At 41.9% G+C, this 27,750-nt stretch overlaps 1 protein-coding gene across 1 annotated transcript; it reads right to left on the bottom strand.

Moving 5' to 3' along the window:
• Window positions 1-23,386, bottom strand: DCTD (dCMP deaminase). Its single transcript, XM_081208524.1, has 6 exons — window positions 23,176-23,386; window positions 13,226-13,337; window positions 12,361-12,496; window positions 9,185-9,301; window positions 3,916-4,012; window positions 1-1,268 (listed from the first exon to the last, which is right to left on the bottom strand). The coding sequence occupies exons 1-6, from the start codon at window positions 23,271-23,273 to the stop codon at window positions 1,190-1,192; spliced, it is 639 nt and encodes a 212-aa protein (XP_081064650.1). The 5' UTR covers window positions 23,274-23,386; the 3' UTR covers window positions 1-1,189.
• Window positions 23,387-27,750: the final 4,364 nt, after the last annotated feature.

Genomic DNA, 27,750 nt, shown 5'->3' with positions numbered 1-27,750 from the left:
TAGGATTTTAATAAGACTTTAATAATACTGGTGGCAAGCCAAATTACACAATGTCTTAATCTACAGAATGGTTTCAACATAGAAAATAAGAGTTCAGGAAAACATCACAATGTTTAAAAAACATGAATACCTTTGGGGTTGGAAACATTTTCTAAACATGCACAATTAGGCATTCCCTCCCAAAATCAAATAGAAGGGGAGATATTGAAAGCCCTTGATAGTTTTAGCCTGTTTTTCCAGAACTTATGGCACAGGGCCAGTTTTTAACAACTAAAAGCAAGCTAAAACCATAATTATGACATTTGGCATGTTCAACCTCAGTGCGGACTGAATCTCCTCATTTCCCTTAGAGGGAAAGCAGTGATTAAGTTACCTTAGAGGCTGATCCCAGAATTGTAATGTGCTGGATTGTCTAGTAGAGATTTAGACCAATAAATGTGTCTCCTTTTAGACATTAAAATCAGTTCCAAACAGAGTCCCATAGGTGAAAGCCTAATGATTTATGCACTTATCCTCTGCTAAATGGAAAGTATCTTGGGGGGAAAGGAATTAAAGCTACTCTGAAACTACATCCAATACAAAACATTCTTCAAACATAATTGAACACATGCTCACACGCTACACTGCAACAGGAGAAGCAATTAAAGAGGTGAACATCTGGTAAAATATCAAGGTGTAATGTACCAGTATGGATTTCACACAACACAATATTTTGACTGTTATAGAGACATCTAGCCATATTGCTTGAAAAATGACATTTTCAATAGTTTGTGCTTTATGCAGACCTGCTAGGCTGGTAGATGCATCCCTACAGTTACATGTCATCACACAAGCTATCCAGCAGCTTTCTTGATCGAGCTGATATTCATAGGTTATTGCTTGTGACTTTGGTCCTCTTCATTCTGATCAGATGTTTGCACAGTGAACACACCTTTCCTATTGTTCATACACAAGTCCAGACCTCACCTATAGGTTCCATTTAGAAAAGATTTGGAAAACTCCAGGAAGTCAAAGCTTAAAACATATGGCAAGGAGGACAAAAATTTTCTGGGCCTGACATATTCCTTAGATGTCTACTTACAACTGTAGTGGGCTATTAAAAAGTTATGCCAAACTTCAAGATGAAAGGCATTAGCAGCTTCTAAGAAAAGGATAATCACAATCTTCTAGAGATTTAATTAGATGTAACTCACAGAGGCTTTTGACACGGTCTGCTGTTAATTGAATCAAAATCAATGACTATCTTACTGCACTTAGGTTTGAATTTCCTGGGGAAGAAATGGAGAGAGAGAGAGAGATGGATATTATCTAGTGAAGTAGTTAAACATTTTGTTTGCTTAGCCTCCCAACTAAATTTTAAGAAGGGGAAAATATCATTGGATTCACTCTGTGTTTCATCTCTATAGGAGCCAATTATAGTGCACCATACTGAGAGAAACCCGGACAAGAAAGTCTAAGACAAAAAGACACATGGGGTTGCTTAGTTTGTATGTTCTTCAGCTATTGGAGTTCATAAATTAGCCAGGAGTCAAAGGATTTCTAACAACCTAGCTGCAGGAGGTGGCATCATGTAACCAGTCTTTCTGTAACATTTGATATTTTTTCATGCCAATTTTTTCACAGAAAACTTCCAAAGTTTGCTTCAGTAATTTCACTGCAAAGGGGGAAAATATACTGCATTATGCAAGGGATAGAAAATATAAACTAGTGAAACTGGAATAATTTTTAAGTTACAACTATAGAATTGTAAAATTAATATTGCCAACAAAGCTCATCCTTTTACATCATTAGAGCATCTGCTGCAGCAATTAGCAAGAAAGGTATTTGGGGACTGTGTGTATATTTTACAATCTACCAGTAAACAGAGGATTATGCAAATAGTGTGGATTTAGTGTCTCATTAAGCTTGACAATTCAGTTCTAGAGATTCATTAAGCATAACCATATCCTCACAAATCAATACGAAGAGGCAAAAACAGACAAGAGAATGAAGGACAAGTTTGGGAGGAGGGTGGCACACACACTTTATCCAGCCTATCGCTTGGAAGCGCTGGAGGCACCCTAATCATGGGCAAGCTCTGGAAATATTTCACTTGCAACAGAATGAGTTATGCCTCCACTTCACCTAGTGCCCATGGTAGACATATAATACAAGGAATAACTTTAGAACAGAATTTCAAATGCTGCATTATTGGCTCATGATTTCTACTTTAGCCCAGGAGCTAGAAGTCAGCTTAACGTTTTCAGTCAGAACTGTTAAAACATGCAAAACTTCAAGAAGGTTCTACATTAATATTAAGAATTTCAAGTTTTTAAATTCATAATAATTAGCCTTTCACCACGGCATCATAAAGGTGTTAAACCATTAGTTGAACACATTAACCTCCCTTAGTGCCTTATAAAATATACCCTTTTTTCCCTTCAGGCCATATTTCATGAAAAGATTGGCTTGGTTATACCCGAAGGCTGTGTACACAGTCTCCTTTAGTCTGCATAAAGTCCTCTCCCACCATTGGTTTGCGAAGCGGTGTACACACAACATTAGTCACAATCCGTATCTATCATGGATCTATACTGCAATTTCTTCTGGAGTATTGTACTTGGATGGGGAGTTGGGGTGTTAGGGGAGGGCAGTACCTCTGGTGGGGAACATGTTGTGCTCCTTCTGGGGTAGTTTGTCCACATTTGGTCTCCCCCCTGCACTCAGTTCTCACCTGTGGCTCCTAGAAGCTGCCAGCATGTGACAGCGGCCACACCCCAGGAAACAGGACATCCCAGGAAATGGCTTTGATTGGCCAGCTAAACCAGGTGAGGTGTATAGGATTGCAACCTGATGATTATCTTTTATGCTCTTACATGGAAGTAAGACACTGTTTTCTGAGTGAGGAAGCAGAGGCTTCAGCTTTAAGAAGTAACTTGCTAGGAATAACCGAAGACAACCTTTGTAACACCTCTACTGCTATATTCTTTAAGCACAGCCAATATAACAACATGCTATACAGCCTATATTTTACGTGAACAATAAATTCTTATTTGGCAGAATACAAACAAGAATAACACTGCAAACAATAAATATATGCATTTTGCAATGTACAAACAGAGGCCATATTTCTTAGGGAAATACTACGCAATATAGGAAGAAGGTATAAGGTTTTCCATAAAGGTATCTTCCTCATAGATAAATAAATATGACCTGCTTTTCTCTATAGGTTGGGGCAGGAGACTTGTCTGCCATGATTTTCAAAGAATCCAAATATATTTGGTGGCAGCCATTACATCCCTTTTTGCACAAAGGCTGTGAAATAGGTTACAGAAAACGCTTACAGCAGGCAACCACTTCCCTGTATTTGGCCCTGAACCTTTGAGCCCTTAATGATATCATTTCACTTACTTGCATCATGTAAGGGACGCAGGTGGCGCTGTGGGTAAACCCTCAGTGCCTATGGCTTGCCGATTGTATGGTCGGCGGTTCGAATCCCCGCGGCGGGGTGAGCTCCCGTCTTTCGGTCCCAGCTCCTGCCCACCTAGCAGTTCGAAAGCACCCTTAAGTGCAAGTAGATAAATAGGTACCGCTTTATAGCGGGAAGGTAAACGGCGTTTCCGTGTGCTGCGCTGGTGCTGGCTCGCCAGAGCAGCTTCGTCATGCTGGCCACGTGACCCGGAAGTGTCTCCGGACAGCGCTGGCCCCCGGAAGTGTCTCCGGACAGTCCTGGCCCCCGGCCTCTTTAAGTGAGATGGGCGCACAACCCCAGAGTCGGACATGACTGGCCCGTACGGGCAGGGGTACCTTTACCTTTACTTGCATCATGAATGGGAGGAGGCCTATAGATGAATAAGTGTGGGGCTTCAGAACAGCACAGAAGCATATGAAAGGATGGAAGGGAAAAAAGATGCAGGAGCCCATGCATTACCTCACCTGTATATAATTCCAGCTAAATCAAACAAGCGCCGTGCAGCTGTCATCTCCACAGTATCGTGATATTTGTCAGACATAAAAATAACTTCTTTTATACCTATGAGCAGACACAACAATGAGAAGCAAAAATGTTTAGATGCATTCAAGGAAAGACAGAGTTAAATTTATATAAAAAAGTAAAATCTACATAAAGATATTTTTAAGCAGAAGAAATGTATGCAAATCTTCCAATTACCAAATCAGCTGTGCTCCTAATAAAGCAGCCCCTTATGTGCAGCAGGATTTCACACCAGTGTATACAGAAAAGGGAGAAGACAACCCTTTGCTCAGAGAGTTCTGTTGGCTATAGGCAGTAGGTTCATGGACACTATTTTAATTACAGTCATACCTCGAGTTGAATGTGCTTCAGGTTGAGCACTTTCGGGTTGTGCTCTGCTGCAACCGGGCAGTAATGGAGCGCGTTACTCCCAGTTTTCGCCACTCACGCATGCGCTCAAAATGACATCACGCGCATGCGCGAAAGCGGCAAACTGCAACCCGCGCATGCGCAGATGCATCTTACGTTCCATTCAGGATGCGAGTGGGGCTCTGGAACGGTTCCCGTTTGCATCCCGAGGTACCACTGTATAGGGTAAAACCCATCAATTGGTTTAGGTGTGATTTGACTAATAGGGAGATTTGTCAGCTTTTTAGAAAAATTGAATGAAATATTTGCACATAAATAGTTATGTTCACACTAGATTGTCTAGAGATCTGGAGAGGATGTTAGGATGGGGAATTTTTTTTTGAGTCATTATTTGTTTCCTATTCAGAGTGTTCTCTGTTTAACCTGCCTAGTTTTCTTTAAACTAAACCACTTGTTACCAGTTAAAGAGTTTAAAGACATGCTGATACTTCATGTTACAAACAAGTTAAAATAGGGCATCCAACATTAGCAACAACTAGAACCAGCATGACAGATCCAGAGCATAGGTATTTTGTCCTATAATGCTGCTATATAAAATTTTTTAAAAAGTAGCTTAATCTGGGAAGAGATGGGATTGTTAAAGAGGCCAAAAACTCTGAAGGTCATGGAATTTCAAAAGTGGAGGAAGACAGATTTAGCCTCAGGATTTTCAGGCCCAGCACTTAAGAGGGTGCAATACCAAAAGTGTTATATATTTCCCCAAGCGGATCTGTAGAGTTATTGGTGGGATATATAAAGAAAGCTAGAGTAGATGGAGCCACACACTGAACTGCAACTGTGAAATTGCTGCTACCCAATTGTCTTCTGCTTTGCTGGCATTTCTGTTTCCAGGATGCGAAGCTATTACTGTCCATCAGTGTGCACAATGTTTCACACTGAAAGACAGGAGACATTTCTTCTCTGAAGAATTTGTATGTATCGTGAATTCATCCTTAAAAAAACACAATAGTACAGTCTCACGTAATTACTTAAAGCAGCTTTTGGACAATTTCAAAGCACTCATATCTCTTGCAATTTCTGTTTCTGCTTCCATGGCTCTTCCCTACCCCCACCGGACTGCAAGCATTAACTGTGACTGTGCTGAGCACAATCCTACAAATTTTCCCATTCTGCCAACATGTCAATATTACATCCTGAACACACAAAGAACAGAAAAAACCAAGAGTGATAACTGACAATGAGTCTGACAGGAGAGAGTTGAAAGAGTGATTGCTTTAAGAGCTTAACTATTTCACTGCTGCATATAAAGCAAATGAATATAATGGCAAATGAGTTTATTGGGCAAAATCGAGATGGACCGAGATTTCTAAAATGCCCCAATATTACATGGTGTCATTTCCATCAAAAATTAAGAAATATATACAGTGGTGCCCCGCAAGACGAATGCCTCGCAAGACGGAAAACTTGCTAGACGAAAGAATTTTCTGTTTTGGAGGTGCTTCGCAAGACGAATTTCCTATGGGCTTGCTTTGCAAGACGACAATGTCTTGCGAGTTCCTGCTGGTTTTTTTTCCCTCCCCCCCCTTTTTCTAAGCCGCTAAGCCGCTTATCAGCTGATCCGATCAGCAGATAAGCCGCTAAAAGCCGCTAAAAGCGCTAATCCTTCAATGGGCTTGCTTCGCAAGACGAAAAAACCGCTAGACGAAGAGAATCACAGAACGGATTCTTTTCGTCTTGCGAGGCACCACTGTACAATGCTGAGGCCAGGGCCATATCCCATGTAAAATGTGGAAATTAACCTTTGATAACTAAAAATTTAATTATCATTAAATCATACTTGTGTTTATGTACCTTACACATACTTTATTTCGCTGAATCTTATTTTACATTTATCAATTTATTTATTTATATCAAATTTATGCCACTTCACATCTCCAAAGGAATCTCTTAAGTGGTTTACAGCCTGTCTTAAACAACCAAACGGAAAATGATTTTATATATATATATATATATATATATATATATATATATATATATATATCAAACACTATATCTGAATGAGAATCAGATACAAATAAAACCGTGATCCACGTTTAAAGTAGCATAATTAACACATAAAAAGAAAATATTCTCTTAAACGTTAAAAAAGAAAATCCACAAAAAAGTTCATGGTAGCATTGCGTATGATTTAGAAGCAGCTCATTCGCCCCCTTCATCTAACGCAAAACAGTATCATACAAACACCTTTGGGAAGAACGGAATGATATACATTTAATAAATAAATAGACACATCATGCCATCTCCGACTCAGGTAGGGCCTTACTCTGTACTGATTCAGATTTCCCCCCAAAGTGGCATGAAACTCAGTTGGTTAGAGCATGGTTCTGATAATGCCAAGGTTGAAGGTTAAAGTAAAGGGTAAAGGGACCCCTGACCATTAGGTCCAGGCGTGACCGACTCTGGGGTTGCGGCGCTCATCTCGCTTTATTGGCCGAGGGAGCCGGCGTGCAGCTTCCAGGTCATGTGGCCAGCATGACTAAGCTGCTTCTGGCGAACCAGAGCAGCGCACGGAAACGCCGTTTACCTTCCCGCCGGAGCGGTACCTATTTATCTACTTGCACTTTGACGGGATTCGAACCGCCGACCGTCTGATCAGCAAGTCCTAGGCTCAGTGGTTTAACCCACAGCGCCACCAGGTTAGATCCCCGCAAAAGATAGCTGCATATTCCTGCATAGCGGGGGGCTGGACTATATGACCCTCGGGGTTTCTTGCCACTCTACAATTCTATGATTCAATCAACATTAAAACACTCAGAAACGTTGCAACACAAACTATCCCTCCAGGTTCCAAAACGCATGCAAAATTCAAGTTGCCATCCCGTAATACGTAACTCACTTTTGTATACCAGATGATTAAATTCAAAAATGCAAAATTAAAGAGAGTGGTACCCTCACTCTCTTGGTGACCCCAATAGGGATAAATCTCTTTGACGTCTCTCCTTGGGGGACAGGGGTCAACAACACTGGTGGTCTGCACTGGCACTGCAGTGGTCCTCTTATTTGGTTTGTGGGCAGGAACGCCAGTCAATTAGCTGTAACTGTCTCCACTCTCCTACTCCTGGCTGGCAGGGGAATTGGGAACAAGGTGGGCAGACAGGTGGAACAGTCTCTCCCAGGATCCCTTACTAGCCGCAGCAGTCAGACAAAGCAGGGCAGTGTCTTCTCAGAGGCAAGACTGCATTATATTTATAGTTTATTTTGGCACTTTTATTTTATAATTGCCCTTTACAATAGACTAAGTAATTGTGTCATGGCCGTGGTGTCATTAGGTATAACTTTTTCAAAAAATAGTGCATATCGTTTTCCCCCTCCTTACATTTCAGCCCTGATAAAATGCTTAAAATCTACAAGGGAATACTTGTGAGAAGTTTCTCCATGTTTCTAAAATTTTGGCCTGCCAATCCAGTTGATTAACATTAAAATTTAATCAAAACAGAGCCATTTATATTGCAATTAAAGCTCTTCCACTTGTGGCAGAGGAAATTAGCTGTATAAAAGCCCAGTGCCTGAAACCAAGTGTCACTCTCCCAATTTTCCATCATAGTGAAGTATGGCCAAGAAACAAGACCAGAATGTCCCTAGAGCCAGTGTGGTGTAGTGGTTAGAGCGGTGGACTCGTATTCTGGTGAATTGGGTTCGATTCCCCGCTCCTCCACATGCAGCTGCTGGGTGACCTTGGGCCAGTCACACTTCTTTGAAGTCTCTCAGCCCCACTCACCTCACAGAGTGTTTGTTGTGGGGGAGGAAGGGAAAGGAGAAAGTTAGCCACTTTGAGACTCCTTTGGGTAGTGATAAAGCGGGATATCAAATCCAAACTCCTATGCAGGCAGGAGAAGACTTAGACCCCATCCCAATGGGGCACCCCTTTATTTTCTCCCAAATAAGTGAGGGTTGCCATTCATCCCTACAGTGAAAGTTCACAGAGAAATGTCAGTCCGCACTGGTCCATTGATTGGCAGTAGCGCGCCAGAATTTCAGACTTAAAGATGCTGAGGATTAAAGTAGGACCTTTTGCAAGCACAGAATATACTCTAGCACTGTGGCATGGAGATTTCCCAAAGTAATGTGCTTGGGGAAAGCGTGCCTATGAGTGTTAACAGCGGGTGACCCAGGTCTCATTGACAAGAGATCCTGTACAGGTGCACGTTCCCCCTCTCTCAGACCGCAGGGATCTGTGAAATATATAAGCCTTCATTCTGCATCTTGTCATAATAATGGACATTTTACTAGTATCCAATAATCTGAAGAAAGGACTAATGATCAGACTAGCACACCTGCTGCAGTGGTGAAGATTTATCACTATTGTAATGAAAGACATAATTATAAGAGAGATCATAGAAGTCTCGGTGACATTTATGACCAAAGAGATAAAATCTTCAAGTGTCGACCATGTCTGACGCTCAAATTAAAATGTTACATATATATACTCCCAGCAGATCTTGTGACACACACAGTTTATTCTCTCTCCCCCACCCCCACCCCCATTTTCTGTTCGCGATGTGTCAGAGAATTGTAAATTGACACTAATTATATGCAACGCCTGCACAGTTCCTTGGCAGCTCTTGGTCGAGGAAGAGGCAAACCTGAATTAAAAACAAGCTAAGAATCACAGAGGATGCAATTAGCACGGGAAAACCTGGCACCACTCAAGTATAGAAAACACAAGGAGTGTCTTAAAGGTTGATAGTGCAATTAATTTAGATCTAAACAGCCGCAATTTGGAAACCAAATACATCTGTGATGAGGTACCCATGAACAGACAGTGCAGCAACACTGACAAATCAAGCTGGCACCTTCCCTTACCTGCCTGGATGATGAGCTTTGCACATTCATTACACGGAAACAAGGCAACATACATGCTGCAGCCTTTCACATCAGCAGAGTTCTTGTTCATTATGGCGTTCAGTTCAGCGTGACACACTGATTAAAGATAAAAAGAACCCAACAAATATTCATATGAGCGTTCATTAAAGTGAGTCATCAATCTGAAACTTAACAAAGTGTTACGCCGCAAATGCCTGCGTCCTTCCAGAAGCAAACAGCCAGCACAATCTGTCACACCAGAGAGAAATTTAAAGTGGGGAAGGGGAGGGGAAATAATCCAGAAATACCAAGATCAATGAAGGTCAAGCAATCTGGCCAGGCTTGCAGTGAGTAATGAAATCATTAAGCACATTAACATGGCCATTCGTGAACACCTACAGGACGAAGCAAAGCCATAGGCTGAAGGCCAAATAGTTTCAGTCACCCTAAGTGTGGCAATATCTCACAGCACCAGTGCTCCCAGAGAGCTCTAATTGCCATTATAAAGGAGCTCATTTGTGTGTTTACATGCATGGATAGGAATGTTCTTTTGATTATGCAAGTGCACTCTGTGTTCTTAAGAGCAGAGGGAATTATGAAGTAAAGCCAAGCAGCTCTCACCTCCAGGTAAGATAGCTGGCAATGAAGCTTGAGAAAAAGCGACCAGCACTAAGAATGCAGTTTAGACAATCATTTTGTACTGTTACCATCTTCACTAGCACCTATTAAGACTGTCTTAATTGCTACAAGGTCATCTTGGAACAACCCAAAAGTGAAGAGGTTATTTCTAATTTCCAAGAAGCACCATATTAGGCTCCTGTGAAAGAACAGTAACGCCATAAGGAAAACTCATTTTTGTTGTTGTGGAGAAATCATATTGTTAAGGGTTAACAGTTATGTAAACTGTCCTGGGTTCTCTTCTAGAGCTGTGGAGATAAAATGTTATCAGCAGGAAGCCAGCAGGTCACCTGAGTGACAGCTTAACTGCTGTTGTTTACACTGCTTCAAAAAGGAGATAACTAACTGAGTGAGATTTCTGTCTTTTTAAACAGGTGCTAAGGCATCAGAAGCTAGTAAATTCTAATTGGTCAGCTGGCGGGTGCTCTGCTTCATTCTTCTGCATAATAGCTGTAGGCCAATAAGGGGACACAGTTCTATCCAAATTTAAATGTTTGGCACCAGAGAATTATTATTTAAAGAAATCATTAAAAAGTAAACTATCTAGTTCATGGGTAGGCAAACTAAGGTCTGGGGGCTGGATCCAGCCCAATCACTTCTAAATCATGTTTTTCCTGTTGTTATTCTGTCTCTAACAGCAACAATAAACCTACCATTAAAATTACGGACTGGTCATTCCTTCGTCAGAGGGCAAACGGGCAAATTTAGCAGGGGATCAAATACTTTTTCCCCCCCCTCACTGTAAGTGTTCCAGTTTTCGAACGTTTTTAGGAAGCCAAACGTCTGATGCAGCTGTCGGCTATTGTTTCCAGGGCACCTGCACCAATCAGAAGCTGCACCTTGGTTTTCAAACATTTCGGAAGTCAAACAGACTTCCAGAACAGATTAAGTTTGGTGCTTTTGTTCTTGCTATTTATTTTGCATTTTTGTTTTTGAGGCTTTTTAGGTTAATTTGTTTTTGTGACTGTGTGGAACCCAGTTCAGCTACTGATTGATTGATTGTGTGACTGCGGAAGTGGATAAAAGCCTCCCATCCAAACAATGACTATCATCAGTGCAGGTAAGAATTATTTTTTTATCATCTATAATACTGTCTTATTTATTTTATAGTATAGTACACTGATTATTGCTTTCATTTTATGGATCAATGGTCTTGTTAGATAGTAAAATTCATGTTAAACTGCTGTTTTAGGGGTTGTTTTTAAAAGTCTGGAATGGATTAATCAGTTTTGCATTACTTTCTATGAGAAAGCACGTCTTGGTTTTGGAACGGACTCCCGGAACGGATTAAGTTTGAGAGCCAAGGTACCACTGTACATTGGACCCCCCGGATACGAATTAAATTCGTTATGGGGGTCCGTCCGCAACCCGAAAAGTCCGTAGGCAGAGGCACCGCTTCTGCGTACACACACGGCGCACAGAGCGCTTCTGTGTATGTGGTGAAACTCGTTAAGTATATACTTCTGGGTTTGCCACGTTCATAACCCGAAAGTTACATATCCAGGGCGGTACGTAACTAGAGGGTCCACTGTATTTTGTTCTACATTTAACTTAAGCAATTTGTTTGCAGAGGAGGTCGGGGGTGTATTTTGAGATAAAACAGAGGTTGCCAACCTTTTTGGACCACTGGACCCATTTGTAATTTTGGGCACCAGTAACAAAATGGCTGTTGTGAGGTGTGTAGGAGAACAAAAAATGTATGCCACGTTGAAAGAGCAGTAAAAGGCAGGGCCACAATATGGTGAGGCTTGTCCCACCTCATCTGCCACCCTCATTAATGGTAGGAAAAGGACACTTAAATCAGGCAACACCTCACTCACTGAAAGAAGCTCTTTGCACATCTATGTTCAGGATGGAAAGTGGATGCTCAATCCTAGCATCTAATGAAATGTGGACATGTTTAAGGGGTTTTTGAGTAATCTACATTGGCACTATTGCTTTAAATAAACATGCATTTTAGCGCGCTCTCTCTCTCTCTCTCTATATATATATATATACACACACAACAAAACTTAACAAACACTACTAATTGCTCATTTCTTAATACTATTCACATATGGCATCGACCTAATTAAAATACTACTGCAGTCCAATTTTATTTTGCATTGCCTAGCCTGTGTTGTGACTTGGAATATGCTTTTCCTAAAACACATATTTACAATTAACACTGAAACTCTTGTAAGGTTTGAAGAAATTCTGTTCAACTTCAGTTCTTACAAAGAATAAATACTATATTTGCCTGATTTTGGGTAGATAAACAAACATTTATTCTACTTACACTAGCTGCTAGGCAAGCATTCCTATAGGCTTGTACAAATAAAACAAAAAGCTTAAGATGACATTATGTGAATGCCTAAGTTTTTTTTATAGAGGAAAATTTGGTTGTAAAAGCCTCTTTCTTTAATATAAAAGAGAAAAATGTTTTACAAATAAAAGCAAGGATATTACTTAGTAAGTAAAAACAATAAGCGATCTGGTGTAGATATTGTATTCCTTACCATATGGATATTTTGTGTCAAGTTTGCTATCTGCTGTTCTGCTCCAAGGTAGCAAGTCATCACTGCATCCATTAGGCATGCCGTTGTAGCCAATCCCAACAATCTTGTTTTCTGAATTCACAATACATGCACCAACCTGAAATGAAATGAACAACTCTGTTTCTTGTAATAGGTCAGATATTTTGGTGATCCCGTACTCACCTGGTTTCTCTGCTACGGCAAGTGGTACCCACCCTGTTGTAGCTGGAGCTATACTTCCCCACAAAGGAAACCCAAGTGAGCCTGGTCTGACCTTGAGCATCAACACTGAAAATGTTCAAGCACTATGTAAGTACCATTTGAGACCATGCTTCTTCATTCAAACTGCACCATCCTGAAGAGGACAAAAGTTCCCAGCATAACAATTCAATTCAAAAACATGCAAGGTACAGAAATGCTTTTTATTGTGATGCTTTGTAGGCTAAGTTGGTCTGTTCCTACTTAGTGACATGCAGGTAAAAATGGAAAAGTCAGAACGTCAGTAAAAACATACCATATTACATGGCTAGATCAAACTATAATCTCAAATACACTAGCTTCTTCTTCAATTATTGTCATCAGATGCATTATCTGTAAACTGTAAGTATTTTTACTTCTTATGGGGAAGGGAACCACACAGCTCCTCATCTAGTACTATAAAATAACAATCTTCCCAAGAAAAAACAGCTCAAGTTACCACTTGATAGATAAAATCCTCGTTGTAGTTTCCTCTTTGCTCTAACTTTGGATATCCTTGTAATTCGATTGTGTTGAATGACTAGAAACATTGCCATATGAATTTATGAGAGACAGTGCAACATAAGCTGCCTGGGCACCATCTTCTTACCTGAGAATTTGGATCTTTGCTTCTTTGTGCCGACAAGAAAGCTACAGCCATGAAATATTCAGGCCACTCCAAATAGTCATCACGTTTTTTACAGGGTGTTTCACAGCCATACCTGCAAAAGTCAAATCAAATGAATGACACTAATGGTTACGATTTGCATGAATTGTTTTATTTTTTAAAAATAGTCTATTAGGTATACTTTGACCCCAGTGTTTGAGTCTCTGGAAATAAGTCAATTACCATGATGTAAAATTCCAGAGTGGCATGAGGGTTTAATTAGTACAACTAAGAGAGCAGCATCTGACCATAAAGGTTATAAATTCAGATCAAGAATTTAATAGTGGAGAATATCAGTGTTCCATATCTGCCCAGTGCCATATGAGCAACACTTCTTTTTCAACCAAAAAGGCCAAAAGGAGACTAAATTATCTCATTTAAAGCAGCAATTTGCAGTCTTTAGGCAGCGCAGTGCCAACTATTATCTATCCCTCAATGTTACCTTCTTTAGAGAAATATGCAAAAGGTTACGTTCTTTGCTCCAGCATTACTGACAGTTAAGTTGCTTGAGCAAAGATACCTCTTAGACCAGCTATTCTAATTGCAAGCATATGGTGTGATATCTTTTGTTACAGCTAAAATATAAAAATAGAATATGAGGCACTCTCTGCTGAACATTTCTGGTGGTATCACTGTCTGGTAAGAATGGTTTTCAGTTACACTGCCCATAAATAGTGTTGCCGATGTGCATTCTAATGTGAGGAGTCAAGTCTTTGAATCTCTCTATAGGAGTTTATAGACAGTAATGGCCCTTTTGCCAAATCTCTACAATTGGGAAGCATGAATAGGCAGGTGGAACAATTAACCCCAAATAGGAGCATTTAAAATAAACTCATTTCTCAAACAAATACATGGTCTAAAAGAGAAAAGCCTATGTGTACGAGTTTCATTCTTTAGATACATAACTAGAATAGAGCAGGAAAAAACCTTAAGAGTGTGAAAAGTGGTCTGTGACTTGCAAGAGGTTTTGTTTTCCATGGTGTGTATTGCACACACCAAATATAAAGGTAAAGGGACCCCTGACTGTTAAGTCCAGTCGCAGACGACTCTGGGGTTGCGGCGCTCATCTGCTTTAGTGGCCGAGGGAGCTGGCGTTTTGTTTGCAGACAGCTTCCGGGTCATGTGGCCAGCATGACTAAGCCGCTTCTGGCGAACCAAAGCAGCGCACGGAAATGCCGTTTACCTTCCTGCCGGAGCGGTACCTATTTGATGGGAAGTTTTGCTTCTGTACATTTGCTTCTGCACATGAGTCTGGCAAACTGCTCTGAGCTGAAACATTCCTTCCTAGAATGTTCAGTTCACATTGAGTTCATGAAACATACCCTGACCTGTTCTTAAAGCATGGTTGACCACATCTATGGAATACAATAGTTATGCCCTGTTAAGTTTTGCTATATCAATCACTAGTTATAGTTTATAAGTCTTGCTATATCAATCACTAGTTATAGCTTAAGTCTTGCTATATCAATCATTAGTAATTGTTTAATTACGAGGTCTTCACGCCTGTCCAACTCTGTGTTCCTTTTCCCAAACTTTAATCTATTGATGATTAATGTCTTATATGCAACCCTTGCAATGTATTTGTGTTAACCAATCAGCAACAAGCACATACGTGGCAATGCTGTAATATTCAATAAAAGGGACTCCCTGAGACATGCTCGGGAGATGCCTCCCATATGACACTTGTCACTCGTCTGACGTTTATTTCAACCCAACACCTATTTATCTACTTGCACTGCGTGCTTTCGAACTGCTAGGTTGGCAGAAGCTAGGACAGAGCAACGGGAGCTCACCCCTTCGCTGGGATTTGAACCGCCAACCTTCCAATCGGCAAGCCCTAGGCTCTGTGGTTTAGACCATAGCGCCACCCGTGTCCCTTACCAAACATATCCACCAAATATATCCACCCCAAATTTTGCCAGGTACACAAAGAAGCAGCCTCCCTCTTTCAGCTTGCCTTCAGCTCCTTGAAAAAACTAACATGTCTCCCAGCCTCACCTTTTGTCACTCAGCCATAGCACCTAAAACTCTAATTTGTAGGTTTTGTATATACCAAGACACCTGTCGTGCCAGCATTTCCTAGGACACCTCAACTGCATCCAGCATTTCAGAAAACAGAAAGTGACAGCTTTGAAATAACTCCTTTAGAAGTCGCCAGCAAGAATCACAGAGTGCAGCAGAGTGGCGCTCCTCTATTTTATTACTAATGTACAAAACAAACACTGAATTTTTTTTTTCATGCTTAAATCCTACAGTAAAGGTTAATCCTTCCACCTTTCTGTAATTGATTTTTAGGCACAGAACAACCTAGAAGGCCAAAAAACCCACTAATAGTCTGTTTCGTACTGTGGTTGTGTTATATTGGAACAGATTATCTTTTGCTCCCATACAAACTATTGCACATTTGAGTCTTACATGTACCAGGTAGAAGTGCTTAAAGATGACTAAGAGGGCACATAAAGACGTAACTATCCTGCCCCTTGCCGTTGATACTCAAACACATACAATCTTTGAAGTGAATGTTGATCTCCTCTTCATCCCTCCTTCAAGGGATAACACTGTCGCTGGGATGATTGATTTGTTGTTTGTTTTAGTTTGCTTTCAAGCACTTTGCATACTTAATATTTACATTTTAAGAAAGTTTCAAAACACTTTTTATGCACACTGTTCTTTACTCTTGAAACACTACTTTTAGAGTGGAGAGTGGAGCATCAGCTTCACCACTATCCCTATCAATGAGTTGGACAGCATCTGTTTGCCGTGAAGTGTCTCCTTTATTCGTGGAAGCTTCCCACACAATACAGAACTCTGAAAAATAAGTTGTACATTGTGTGGGAAGGCTCCTTGAGTAGAAGCAGGCTCCCCATTGCAGAGAGCCATTTTCCAATGACAAGGGCAAGGATACAAGCATGTGCAGCTAGCATGCTCCTCCCAGCTCTCATTTCTATTTCCTTGTTAGTATAATGCCTGAAGAGGGCTTTAGCACTGTGTAAACCCAGTTTCTTCGGTGAATGGACTTCTTCAGAGTTTGATTCAGGTTGGAGACTCAGACTGAAACCCTACTCAGGCCAGCCTATTCACAAGCTGAATCACTGCATGAGCATGGCTGAACTAACTTTGCACCTGACATCACACCTTCCCACTACCTAGTATTTGCACAAATGCCTCTGTGTGTGCAGCAAATGGGTTACATGTCAGTCTTTGTGTGTACAGCTACATGTGCAAAGACCCTCCCCCTGCAAACATTCATAGCCAGGGTTAATCAGACAAGGCAAGACTGGTTGGTGCATCCCCACTCCCTGCCCACATACTAATTCAACTTGAATAGGGCATATATACCATTATGAGGCAAATGAGCTTCCATGGTGAGCTCATTATGTCTTTATACACCCAAATTTTCTTTTTCCTGGTACAACAGAAATAATTTTCTCCTTCATTATGACACTTCCACACTGGTATCTATGGAAATGTCTAGAGAAAAATTACAAGAACAAGCTCTCTTCTCAACATTTTTACTCCTTGGGGAACCCACCTGAAGGACAATCATTACTTTAGTCTAAACTAAGACAAAGGAGGTATAAGGTGTATAAATTGGATTTAGCTAAGACACCAGTCAAGACAAAGGCAATTTGTTCATTACATCATGACAGAGATTCAGTTTAAAGGCACAGGTGAGCTTAGACTTGAAATTAAACTATTTCAGCTCTTGCTGAACAAGGTTTCAGTATGAAAGATAGCATTCTTTCTTGGAAGACAGACACAATGGATGGATTCAGATGACTTATTCCCTCAGGAGAACATAGAACTATCAATTTACAAGAACTAGCATCTTCAGAGGACCAAGCCAATCTGCAAAAGGCTCCAAGGTCACTAAAATTGTGGCTACCGTATTTTTCGCACCACAGGACGCAGTTTTTCCGTCTTAAAAACTAAGGGGAAAAGTCTGTGCGTCCTATGGAGCGAATGCAGGGGGGGAGGCAAGCAGGAAAAGCCCCCAAGAGCCACACACAAGCTTCGCGCGGCTCTTGCGGGCTTTTCCCCAGGAGGGAGAAGGGACTGACGCGGCCAGTCAGTCCCTTCTCCCTCCTCTAGAAAAGCCTTGCACAATCTCTCCAGTCGTGGGAGGCTGCGCAAGGCTAAAAAGGAAGCCCGGGCAGCGAGCGTGATCCATTCCGTTCGCTGCCCGGGCTTCCTCTTTAGCCGTGCACGCCTCTCCAGCCGCGGGAGGCTGCACAAGGCTAAAGAAGCCAACTTTTTAAAAATCTCTCTATCTCTACCTCTTTTTCTTTTTTCGTCCTTTCTCCACCCCCTTATTTTCCTCTAGATCAGCGTTTTTATCTAGATTAACGTTATAGTTTGGAGGGGGGGAAATATTATAAAAAAGGAAACTTTGCAGCTTTTATTTTAGTATACAATAAAAACAGATTAAACAAAACATAAGAGAAGGAACTAGCATAGAAGAAGAGAAAAGGGAAAGAGGGAGGATACAAAGCCATTTACCAGAGGTAGATCTTAACCCCTGCCTCACCTGGTAGCTTCTCTGGGCAGGAATTCCCTCGGCTTAAGTGGGGTGAGGGAAGAGTGGCAGGTAAGGGGGTACCTACCTAGACAGTGAAGCCACATGTCTCTCCAATGAAAATTGGGAGTGGGCATTGTGTGAAGCGGCTGTGGATCTCCTGCCGCAGAAGTGTAGGACTGTATAGAGTTGGGAGGGCCACCCGAGGGTCATCTAGCCCAGCCCCCTCACAATGTAGGAATCACAGCTAAAGAACGCCAGGCAGATGGTCCCCCAACCGCTGCTTAAAAGCCTCCAGTGGTGGAGACCCCCAACAACTTCCGAGGTCACAGAATTGCAGGGTTGGAAGGGAACCCCAGGAGTCATCTAGTCCAGCCCCGGTGGACAGCGGGCACGATCCATCCCGTTGTGCAAGGCTAAAGATGCTGCTCAAGGCTAAAGAGGAAGCGCGCAGCCTGTCCGTTGCTCTTTGGGGCTGGGGGGGGAATAATATTTTTTTCCTCGATTTCCCCCTCTAAAAACTAGGTGCGTCCTGTGGTCCGGTGCGTCCAATAGAGCGAAAAATACGGTAATTAGATTTGCTCCTCCTATACTGAACATAGTGTAAGTCATCCTGATGTGAAATAAGGAATCTTGCAGAAATGAAAATTAAGGCTAAGGTACCAAATAGAATTCCTTAAAGTAAAAAGGGGTAGGGGTGGGAATCCTACAACCATTATACTGTACTGTTATGAGTTGGGGGGGGAGGGGGTGTAGGCTGTATGAGATCCTTCAAACCCCTGGATCCAGCAAGTTTTTAAACTATAACCCAGACTAGCTTCCTGTGTTGAGGTGGTGGCCTGGGTGATGGGCCATTAAGGAAAACAAATGAAAAGAGCTTTGAATGAGACAGCAAATGGGTGAGGCCTCTCCCTCAACTCACAAATAGTTAGAAGGACAAAGCCTGAGTTTAGAGTTAAGTTGCAGTGATTTGACTTGGAAGTAAAGCAGCAAGCTGCAGAGAAAGTCAGTTTTGATTTCTGTTTGATTCCAAGGCTTGGGCTATGGGAGAAACAAGATCCTTTCAGAGTGCTAAATCTGTGAACCCTTCCATTGTAGACTCAGGTTATATATGTGTAAATAAACCATGTATCACAAAGAAACCACAGTCTCCGCTGTACCTCATATCCAAAAAGAAACACAAGTCCTAGGTACGTGTCTAGAACATAGCTGTCAACCGTCCCTTATTTGGCGGGAAAGTCCCTTATCCCAGCGCTATGTCCCGCTGCTGTCCCTTATTGATGATGTCCCTTAAATTTCCCAGGTTTTAAAGGAAGCAGCTCCTCTCCCTCCCTGCCTGCTGGCCAGGGAGGAGGGAGGCTCCAACTGTGTTGCTTGGCTGCGTTGCTCACCCAATAAGGAGTCTAAGCACGACTGGGGGGTGGAGCTTGCATGCCTTGTGCCGATCAAATCGGCTACGTTGCCTGGGGACTCGCATTTGCTCAGCGCTTTCCAGCGGAGAGGTGACGGAGGTTTTCCTTGATGCATCCCCTTTGCTGGGTTGATCGCTGTGGGAACCACCGCTTGAGGCTTCGTTTGGCTGCTGGCTGGGCTTTCTGCCTTTGGCTCGGAGGGGCTCAGAAGTTAAACATACATGTGTTCGGAAAATCCCTTATTTTGGCTGCTGGTCCCTTATTTTCAAATCTGTAAGTTGACAGCTATGGTCTAGAGCCCCTGGAATCTTGCACCACTCAGAAATTTGTGTGGCATACAACAATACTGTACTATCAATAAACTACTCTGTTAGTATATAGATGGGAAGTAAGGAAGCTCTAGTATTTTTTTTTATAAAGACTGAGACATCAAAGCTTATCAACAACCTGAACTGCATTCTCCACTATTCTGCTTCTTTGCTGCTAATTTAGATTTATTTGAGTAAGAACAAAGAGCATGGTCGGCTATCTTAGAGAAGAGCTTTATGACTCTTTCTTAGACAAAGCTCTATAAACCAGTGGTAGGAAAAAAAGCTTTTCACACAAATTCAATCCTATGTCTAATCCTTGACCACCTGTAGAATCAGAGAATTGTAGAGTTGGAAGGGGGTCCGAGGGTCATCTAGTCCAACCCACTACAATGTAGGAATTACAGCTAAAGAATCCCTGACACATGGCAATCCAACCTCAGTTTAAAAGCCTCAAATGAAGCAGAGTCAATCTGGTCAAGGAAAAACCTCTTTCCCAAAGCTGTTAAGAGACACTGCTCTTAAGGGAAGATAAAAGTTAACTGGATAAAAGTCTGGCTTAAATTTGTACGAAGCCAGCTCATTTAAGAATTACCTTGTTCATAAAACGTGTATGCATTCTGTGACCCATATGTACCTGCCCATAATGCATTACAAACTGTCTGAATTTGCTCATTTCAGACTCATAAACAAAAAAATATTAATAACTGTCTCTCGGTAGTATTTTATCATATTACTCAGCTCTCGAATTCAGATATAGTAAGGCTTTGGCAATACTCCACCTACCAAAGACCACATTCATCACCTTGGCTGGATTTCTTTGGACATTATTAACCTTCCTTCCTTCAAGGGCATCAACTGCTTCCTTTCCTTTAGATTTGTCTCCTTTCATTTCACAATCAAAATGAAGCTGAAATGCTTGCATAGAAAGGCCTTTTTTATCTAAATAGTTGTGTATGTTTTTTTAATTGCATGCTACCCCCTGCTCAGAATATTGACTGTAATCAAAACCTTTATAGAAGATAATATTGTTTAGTTTTATGGATTTCCAGGCTTTTGGCAATAATCAGTCCCGCCTGACACCATCAGAACATAATTTTTCTTACTGAAATGCACTGAGAGTTGCATCCACAACACTGTGCTGTTCATTTAATTATTTTGGTGCTTTTTATGCCTGTGTCTCTGGGAGAACATCACAGCAAAGCTAACTCAAAGAGCTATTTAGGGAATAGCTAAATGATATATTTTAAGATAATTCTGTATATCAGTTGTGCCCCTAATTTTGCAGCATCACTGTGAAGTACAGTCTCATAAAGTTCCCCTGTAGATTTATTTTATAGCCCAGATATCCTCTATTCTTCTTTATGTTATACATTTTCATTTCCTCAGCTACCCTTCATCTGTACCATCCCTTACTATGCATCCAAGCAAGAAGCCTCAATTATATCTTTGCCATTTGGTGCCTTTGCTCATGTACTTCACATATTCTGCCTCTCACACTCACATTCACAGTCAACTTCTTGCATATCTTTTATACACTGTTATTCTAAATGTCTTTCCCTTTTTAACATCCATGATGCCTACTCAGAGTATTTCCTCAGACCAAGAGACAACAACCCCCTGCAACATTTGAAAAGGTGGTTCAGCCTGTGTGGAGCAGGGCATATTGTTTTCAAAAATAAGAATATTAAAAATCCCTTCAGACAACCATTGGCCACTCAACACAAAATTACACACACAGGCATTTTAGAATGCTTCAACACTTCCACCATCACACACACACAAAATGTATGGGGCATCAGTTACATGACAAGTGGGACCAGCAATGAAATGTTGCAACACAGAGTGCTTCCTGTTCCAGCCACCCATCCACCAATACCCTCTTAATGATAGCCCATCCCTTATACCGGGCCGAGACCACTTACCATATAACTTCTGAGGCCCCTAATCATAATAAAATTTAAAAACAATGACACATGAAAACAAAATAAGGTATTTTTAATTCCGTAATATGACAAAATCTCCATCACTTAGCAAAAAGAAATATGTGTGTCTTTTACCAAATCACATCTCTTATTTGCTGAAATTTGCAGCTCTCAGTTGAGAGAAGGCATCACATTTTGGTACGGTGCACATAAAAACATATCACAAAATTTACCAATGGAAAAAAAAAGTAGTGCTGGCAAGAGCACTTACTGAATTTTGTCCTAGCCACTTTAAGGAATCACTCAGTTGGTACCTCAATATACTCCCTTTATCTTCATTCTTTTATATCAAGGGAGCAGTGTTAGAAACTGAGATATGAAAGCTAGGAGCTAAATGGAACCTTAAGCCTAGGTTACGGGCACAACAACAGAATGTCTTTTATAACAAGAATACAAAACTGAAAATGTATGAACTGCAGCTAAAATATTATGTTCATTTTTCACATGGTCTCTAGTCCTTCCCCTGCCCACTCCCCTAATATTCTTAAGAGGGTCTCTCCTCCAGTCTTCCGAGTGCGGCTGGAAGTGAGGAGGCAGAAAAGGTCCTCCTTTCCTTCCTCTGCAGTTTTCTAGGTGCAGTACTGCACCCAGAGCTCAGAAACTGCTTGCACTAATGAAATTCCATCGCAAAACACACCTAAGAACAATGGGAGTTTCGAACGCTGCAAGGGAGCCAGCCATCTCTCTTGAACCACACATTGGCCAAAAAAAAAATCCTGCACTGTAGGGGGTTGGATTAGATGTCCCTTGTGACCCCTTCTACAAGTCTACGAATCTACCCATCACCATGGCCTGCAAGAGACTGCCGCTACATATTCCCGACAATCTACTGAGGTTTCATTCACTACGCTGGCTGTGGATACATGAGCGAGGAAGGGAAACCAGACTATACCAGACAGGAACATAGGCAAGAGAGTATTGAGAACAAAAGGCAAGGGGTACAGAATTTCTAAACCAGAACCAGTTGGAAAGAATCCTGTAAGTCCCCATTAACTCATCTACAATTATTATTATTATTATTATTATTATTATTATTATTATTATTATTATTATTATTATTATTCAGTGTTATACATTTCAATATTTTTACAATCATTTTAACATTTTTCAAAACTCGGCTTCCTTCCCTCTCTTTCTGTGGTTCCTTAAATTTATTTTTTAAATATTTTCTGTGTCTACAATTGGCATCACCATCAGAACCACTACTTAACTATAAGCAGCCATTGCTTCTTTCCTGCTCTGCCCCTTTATCTACTTTGACTGCGGATACAAACTGGTTTGCCAAAGTGACTTTATAAAGCGACTTACAGTATATCTGTGTTAAGCAAGGTTGGCTCTGTGCAATAATAAGACATCACCGCATGGGCAAGGAAACCCACGACAGAGACGGAAGTAAGTTGAATTGCCTTCAGAAACGTGATTAGAAAAGAAAGAAGTTTCTAACCAGAAACATTTTTTAAGAAACTTCCTATTTATATAGCCGATTGAAACCACAGGATAGCCCGTTCAGAGACGCGGCAATCCCATATCCATTTACCTGAACTCTGGGACTTGCACCTAAGCAGGAAAAGCGAGCGAGAGGAAAGAGATTTTTCTAAGCAAGCCATTCCTTAAGCTTGGAGGCAGAAGCAAGAAAAGTTATGAGGAGGGAGACCCACCACCGTGCGCCTACCCATTCAGGCAGCTCGCCTGCGTCTGACCCCCACCATTCATCTCGCTGCCGTCTGAGGCAGGCACAACGTCACGGCCCCGGGGAAACGCCGGCTCCATGCTGGATACGTCCGCTTTACAATTTGGCGCCAAAGCGGCAGCTCGGGGGGGGGGGAGGAGGAGAGGAGACTTGAAACTACGCGCATTGATAACTTTTCCCGAGGCCGCTCCGCGCTTTCTCTGCCCGATTCCTCGAAGGCGCGCGGCGACTCAAGGAGCGGAGGGACAAAAGGCGAAGCGCTCCAAAAAGTTAAGTCCGGGCTCGGACTACATTTCCCAGGATGCATTGCCCTGGCTCACCGGAGGGATTGTGAACCACGGAACTCCTGGCATGCTGGACGTTGTAGTCCTCAGAGGGCAGCGGGCACTCAAACTTAGTGAATCAAATCGACTAAAGTGGACGCAGTTTTCCTTTGAAAGGCAAGGCCTCGTTTCAGTGGTGCGCACGCTGCGTTGTTCAGCAAATGCTGGACGTGCCTTGCAATTAGGGGTGTCCTGCCCGTGTATCTTTGTTGTCCCCGTAATGTTAATCTTTCAGAGCATCGCAGCTTAGTAATTTGTTTTCAGAACGAATTCAGAAAATTGTGCTCCTGTGTGTGTTCCTTAAACCCCTCAGCCTGTTGTATAATTCCATCACTGGCTGACTTTTAACGTAAGTGTGCAACAGGTTGGCTATGCTTAAAATGAACATGTTTACGTAATAAAGAAGTCACTGTTGGGTTCTTATGAAACAGGAGCTGGCAGCATTTAATGTGCAACATAAATGGAACTGGAATGATTCCTCTTCCCCACCACGCTTTTCCCTCTGAAACGTACGTTCTTAAGATACTTGCCACACACTGACTGTCCCAGTGTACAATAGTTTTTCTTACGTTAGTGACTGTTACGAAAATAAATAAATCAACTGTTATAAATACTGGTCTGAGTATATACTGAGCTGGTCCACCCTATCTATTGATTATTGTACATTTAATGACTAGCAGTGAGTATAGATGTCTGAGTCAATCTACCAAGGAACAACTTTTCTCGATACTTATTAATCCATTTTTATATTTCTGTAACCCTAGTGTTATAATTATATTTTATGGGAATATCTGCTGTACTTGAAAGATGTCCAGTGTAATTTCCATTTTTTTCTTTCAGGAGCCAAAACACCTCTGAAATGTCTTAAGTCTCTAAGATATATAAAAAATACATTTAGACGTTTTTAGGAACTTTAAAACAACATTCTATTTGTTTAGATTGCCCTTTCAAAATTACTAACAGCCTTTTACCATCTCACTAACACCAAGCTCATAAATTGGTTTATGATGGCATGATATTAATTCATTGCTAATAAGCTTTGAATTTCTCTTGGATAGTCAAACCTGAACCAGGTTTAATAACTCAGGCTGTGGCTAAGCTCATGCATTCTTGTCCTTGCTTTTGTTTCTGATACAGCTGGAGCCTCAGGGTTATGTTAGAGTAAACTGTGTTGGCCTCGTATCATATTGTTACAAGTTTGTGGGTGCCCTCACCAGGGCCGTCTTTAGCATATACGCCACCAGGGTGCAAAGACCCACCGAGCATCCCCAAATTTAGCTTAGCCCCCAAATTCACTTTTATTATGCTTATGTCACTATTATCATTTGATAAATAGTGCTCATGCCTGCACACCTCCAAAAGGAGTTTTTTGTGTTTTTTGTTTAAAACCAGCTTTTCTAAAGAAGAACACATTGGGAGTCGGTGCAAAGACTCCACGCATGTGCTTATGGTCGTAGGGAGGTGTCTGAAAGATGAGACGGGCGGGCATTGTGCGCATGCATGGGAGAGCCATCTCAGGCAGCCTTTAACTGTGGGAGCAACCTTATTTCTAGAGGAGCTGGGAGGGCCCTTGCGAGCGTGCATATACGAGTCCTTCTTGGGAAGGTTCCGGAGCCTGTGCACGCTCCCGTCGCTATATAGGCGCATTCTCTTTCTGTCTGTCTCTCCCTCTTTCCTGTCACTCTCCCTCCTCCCAGCTTGGGTGAGCGAGACTTTCCAAACAGGTGCCGCTGACCCCGCTGCTGCGTAGCAGCTCAGTACAATACCGTGGTACCTCGGGTTACATACGCTTCAGGTTACATACGCTTTAGGTTACAGACTCCGCTAACCCAGAAATATTACCTCAGGTTAAGAACTTTGCTTCAGGATGAGAACAGAAATCGCACAGCAGCGGCGCGGTGACAGCGGGAGGCCCCATTAGCTAAAGTGGTGCTTCAGGTTAAGAACAGTTTCAGGTTAAGAACAGACCTCCGGAACGAATTAAGTTCTTAACCTGAGGTACCACTGTACGCTTAGGTGGCTTAAGCAGCGGGCGCCTGGTGCCCCCCTGACGCCCTGCACCCCTTGTACGCCCGGGTAAAGACGGCCCTGGCCCTCAGTCCCTTGGGTTTCTGGGCATCCTGACCTGCTCTAGATGCTCCGGTTTAATCAGTGAGTTAACAGTGGAAAAATGCAGCCTACAGTAGTTAAGAAGAACAAAGGTACTGATGACCACTCATCAACACATCAAAGAAACATCTTTGGAGTCTGGGCAAATGCGGATTGGCAGGTTATGGTGGCCATGACACTACATGGGGAGAAATGTGTCCTTTTAAAACAGATGTTTGGAGAAAGGGGGGGGTGAGTGGAACTTCTTGGTGGGCTGGCCAAGACAGAAGGGTTGCAGTGGTGCCTTCTGCCCATTTTCCTTTTTCTATCCACGCTGGTCTAATCACAACTTCCTGTTCCGATACAGCTGTCACTTCATTGTAAGTGTGAATAGAAATAGGACAGAAGTCAAATGCCAGTGCTGTGCAAGTGAAATAAAAAGGAATAAGTTTGTGGATCTAAATTTCCCTTTCACATCTACTCTTGTAGACACTACAGTGTGGAGAATTTCAGTCTGGCTGAAGATGCTTAAGAAAGGGGATTACTGGAATGAGATGAGGTCAAGATCTTGGCTATTGCAAACCTAGCTCCTGTGCTGCTGTATGCCTAATAAACTGAATGAAACAATGGTTCTGCTTGCTGCAAAAGAATATCAAATCCTACTTCCTGAATTGTCTCAAGTCCTTGGGTGATATTTCTAACTTTTAAAAGGGCAGATAATCTCTAGGTACCAGTAAGTACGCATTTGCTCTCTTTCTTTAATCACAATTCACCCTCTGTTGAAGTAGAATTTTGCCCTTAGCCTTTACAGGGGGCATGAAAAAAGGAGGATGTTTATCACTTACAGGGAATGTCACTAGGACGTAGTCTTTAAAGCTACCTTTAAAAGTACGGTAGATATTATCTCTGAATAACAGGTTATTGCAAAATAACTCTTAATTAAGTTCTTTGCCCTTTTCTTTCCTTTTTTTTTAAAAAGCCTTTAATTATTTTGTTTTCCCTTTGCTCCAAAGAAATAAAAAGTAACTGAGGAAGAACAAAATATTTCAGGATTTTTTTTTATATAAAGTGAGAAGTTGGAAAGGTTTGCTGCAGTTGTTGTTGTTGTTTTTAAGGAAATTTTACTCATGGTGCTGTTTACCACAAGCATATCTAGGATGTTGTAAGTAACTACTGTTTCAGGCATCATGTACACTACATTTTATTCTAGAATCAAGATACTAGGTTATATCAGTGGTCTGTTTGTGGGCCTCAGTGCAATGAACACTCCAAACTGTTGGCTTCATAGTCATCGCCAAAGGACATTTAGATAGCAAGAGTTTTGCTATTGCAGCAACAGACGAGGAATTTGTCACCTGAAAACAAAAGCTGTAACAATGAATGCTTCTGGGATTTCCGGGTTGGTGCCTCCGGCAATGGCGGAATTCCTCTGATCGGGAGGAATTTGCCCCGTGGGAATTTGGGTCTGGCCGCCACGGCGAAGGCAGAGACCCACAAAAAATCACAGGCAGGAGAAGCCTGTTAACGTGGGATTCGGCGGGCACCTTTTGCGCCTCCCCTACTCGCAGGGAAACCCAGTTTCGGGGATCCGGAGCGATGTGGGGTGAGGGGCGCGGTGCTTCAAATCGTCTGCTTCTTCCACGGAGCGAAGCCGCACAGCTGTTGCCGGAGAGCACTGACTTTTTCCTGTGGACAATTTGACTCTAAAGTAATTACCCGTGAGTAGAGCTGAAGTGGGAGAATTGGATTTTTAATTTGGCATCGAAACGGGGAGGTTCAATACAGGAAGTCCGCCTCCCCTTTTGTAAATAAACTAAAGCAATTAGCCTGCAAGCTGAAGTCTTGGAAAGCCTTTTGTAAAAGACTAAATCTCCATCAGCAAAGAACTAACCCCCCCCCCTTTGGAGACAGGAGAAGGGGGGGGAGTGGTGGACTGAATATGCCTGTAGGAGAGAGTCAAAAGAGTTAAAATACCACCGCTCTGACCCTGGAAACGGGCTGCTAGCAGGATCGATGTCTTTTGGAATGTTCATTGACAGTGATTAGAACTTTCATTGACAGGTAGCTAAACAAGAGAATACATTGTTTCTACTGTCTCCGGCTGTTCTTGAAAAAAAAAAAGGAGTAAAAGTAACTGAAAACTGAA

The sequence above is a fragment of the Podarcis bocagei genome (genome assembly GCF_964188305.1).
Source record: "Podarcis bocagei genome assembly, chromosome: 9".
Lineage (NCBI taxonomy): Eukaryota > Metazoa > Chordata > Lepidosauria > Squamata > Lacertidae > Podarcis > Podarcis bocagei.
This window is presented reverse-complemented; position numbering and strand designations above follow the sequence as displayed.

Bases quoted from the DNA above. Each gene is read 5' to 3' on its own strand.
- DCTD (XM_081208524.1), bottom strand. From the start codon at position 23,273: ATGGAGCCGGCGTTTCCCCGGGGCCGTGACGTTGTGCCTGCCTCAGAC. The intron at 12,497-13,225 runs GTAAGAAGATGG...ATTTCATTTCAG, and splicing joins GCAAAGATCCAAATTCTCAG to GTTGGTGCATGTATTGTGAA. The intron at 1,269-3,915 runs GTGAGGTAATGC...TTTCTTCCCCAG, and splicing joins TTAGCTGGAATTATATACAG to GAAATTCAAACCTAAGTGCA.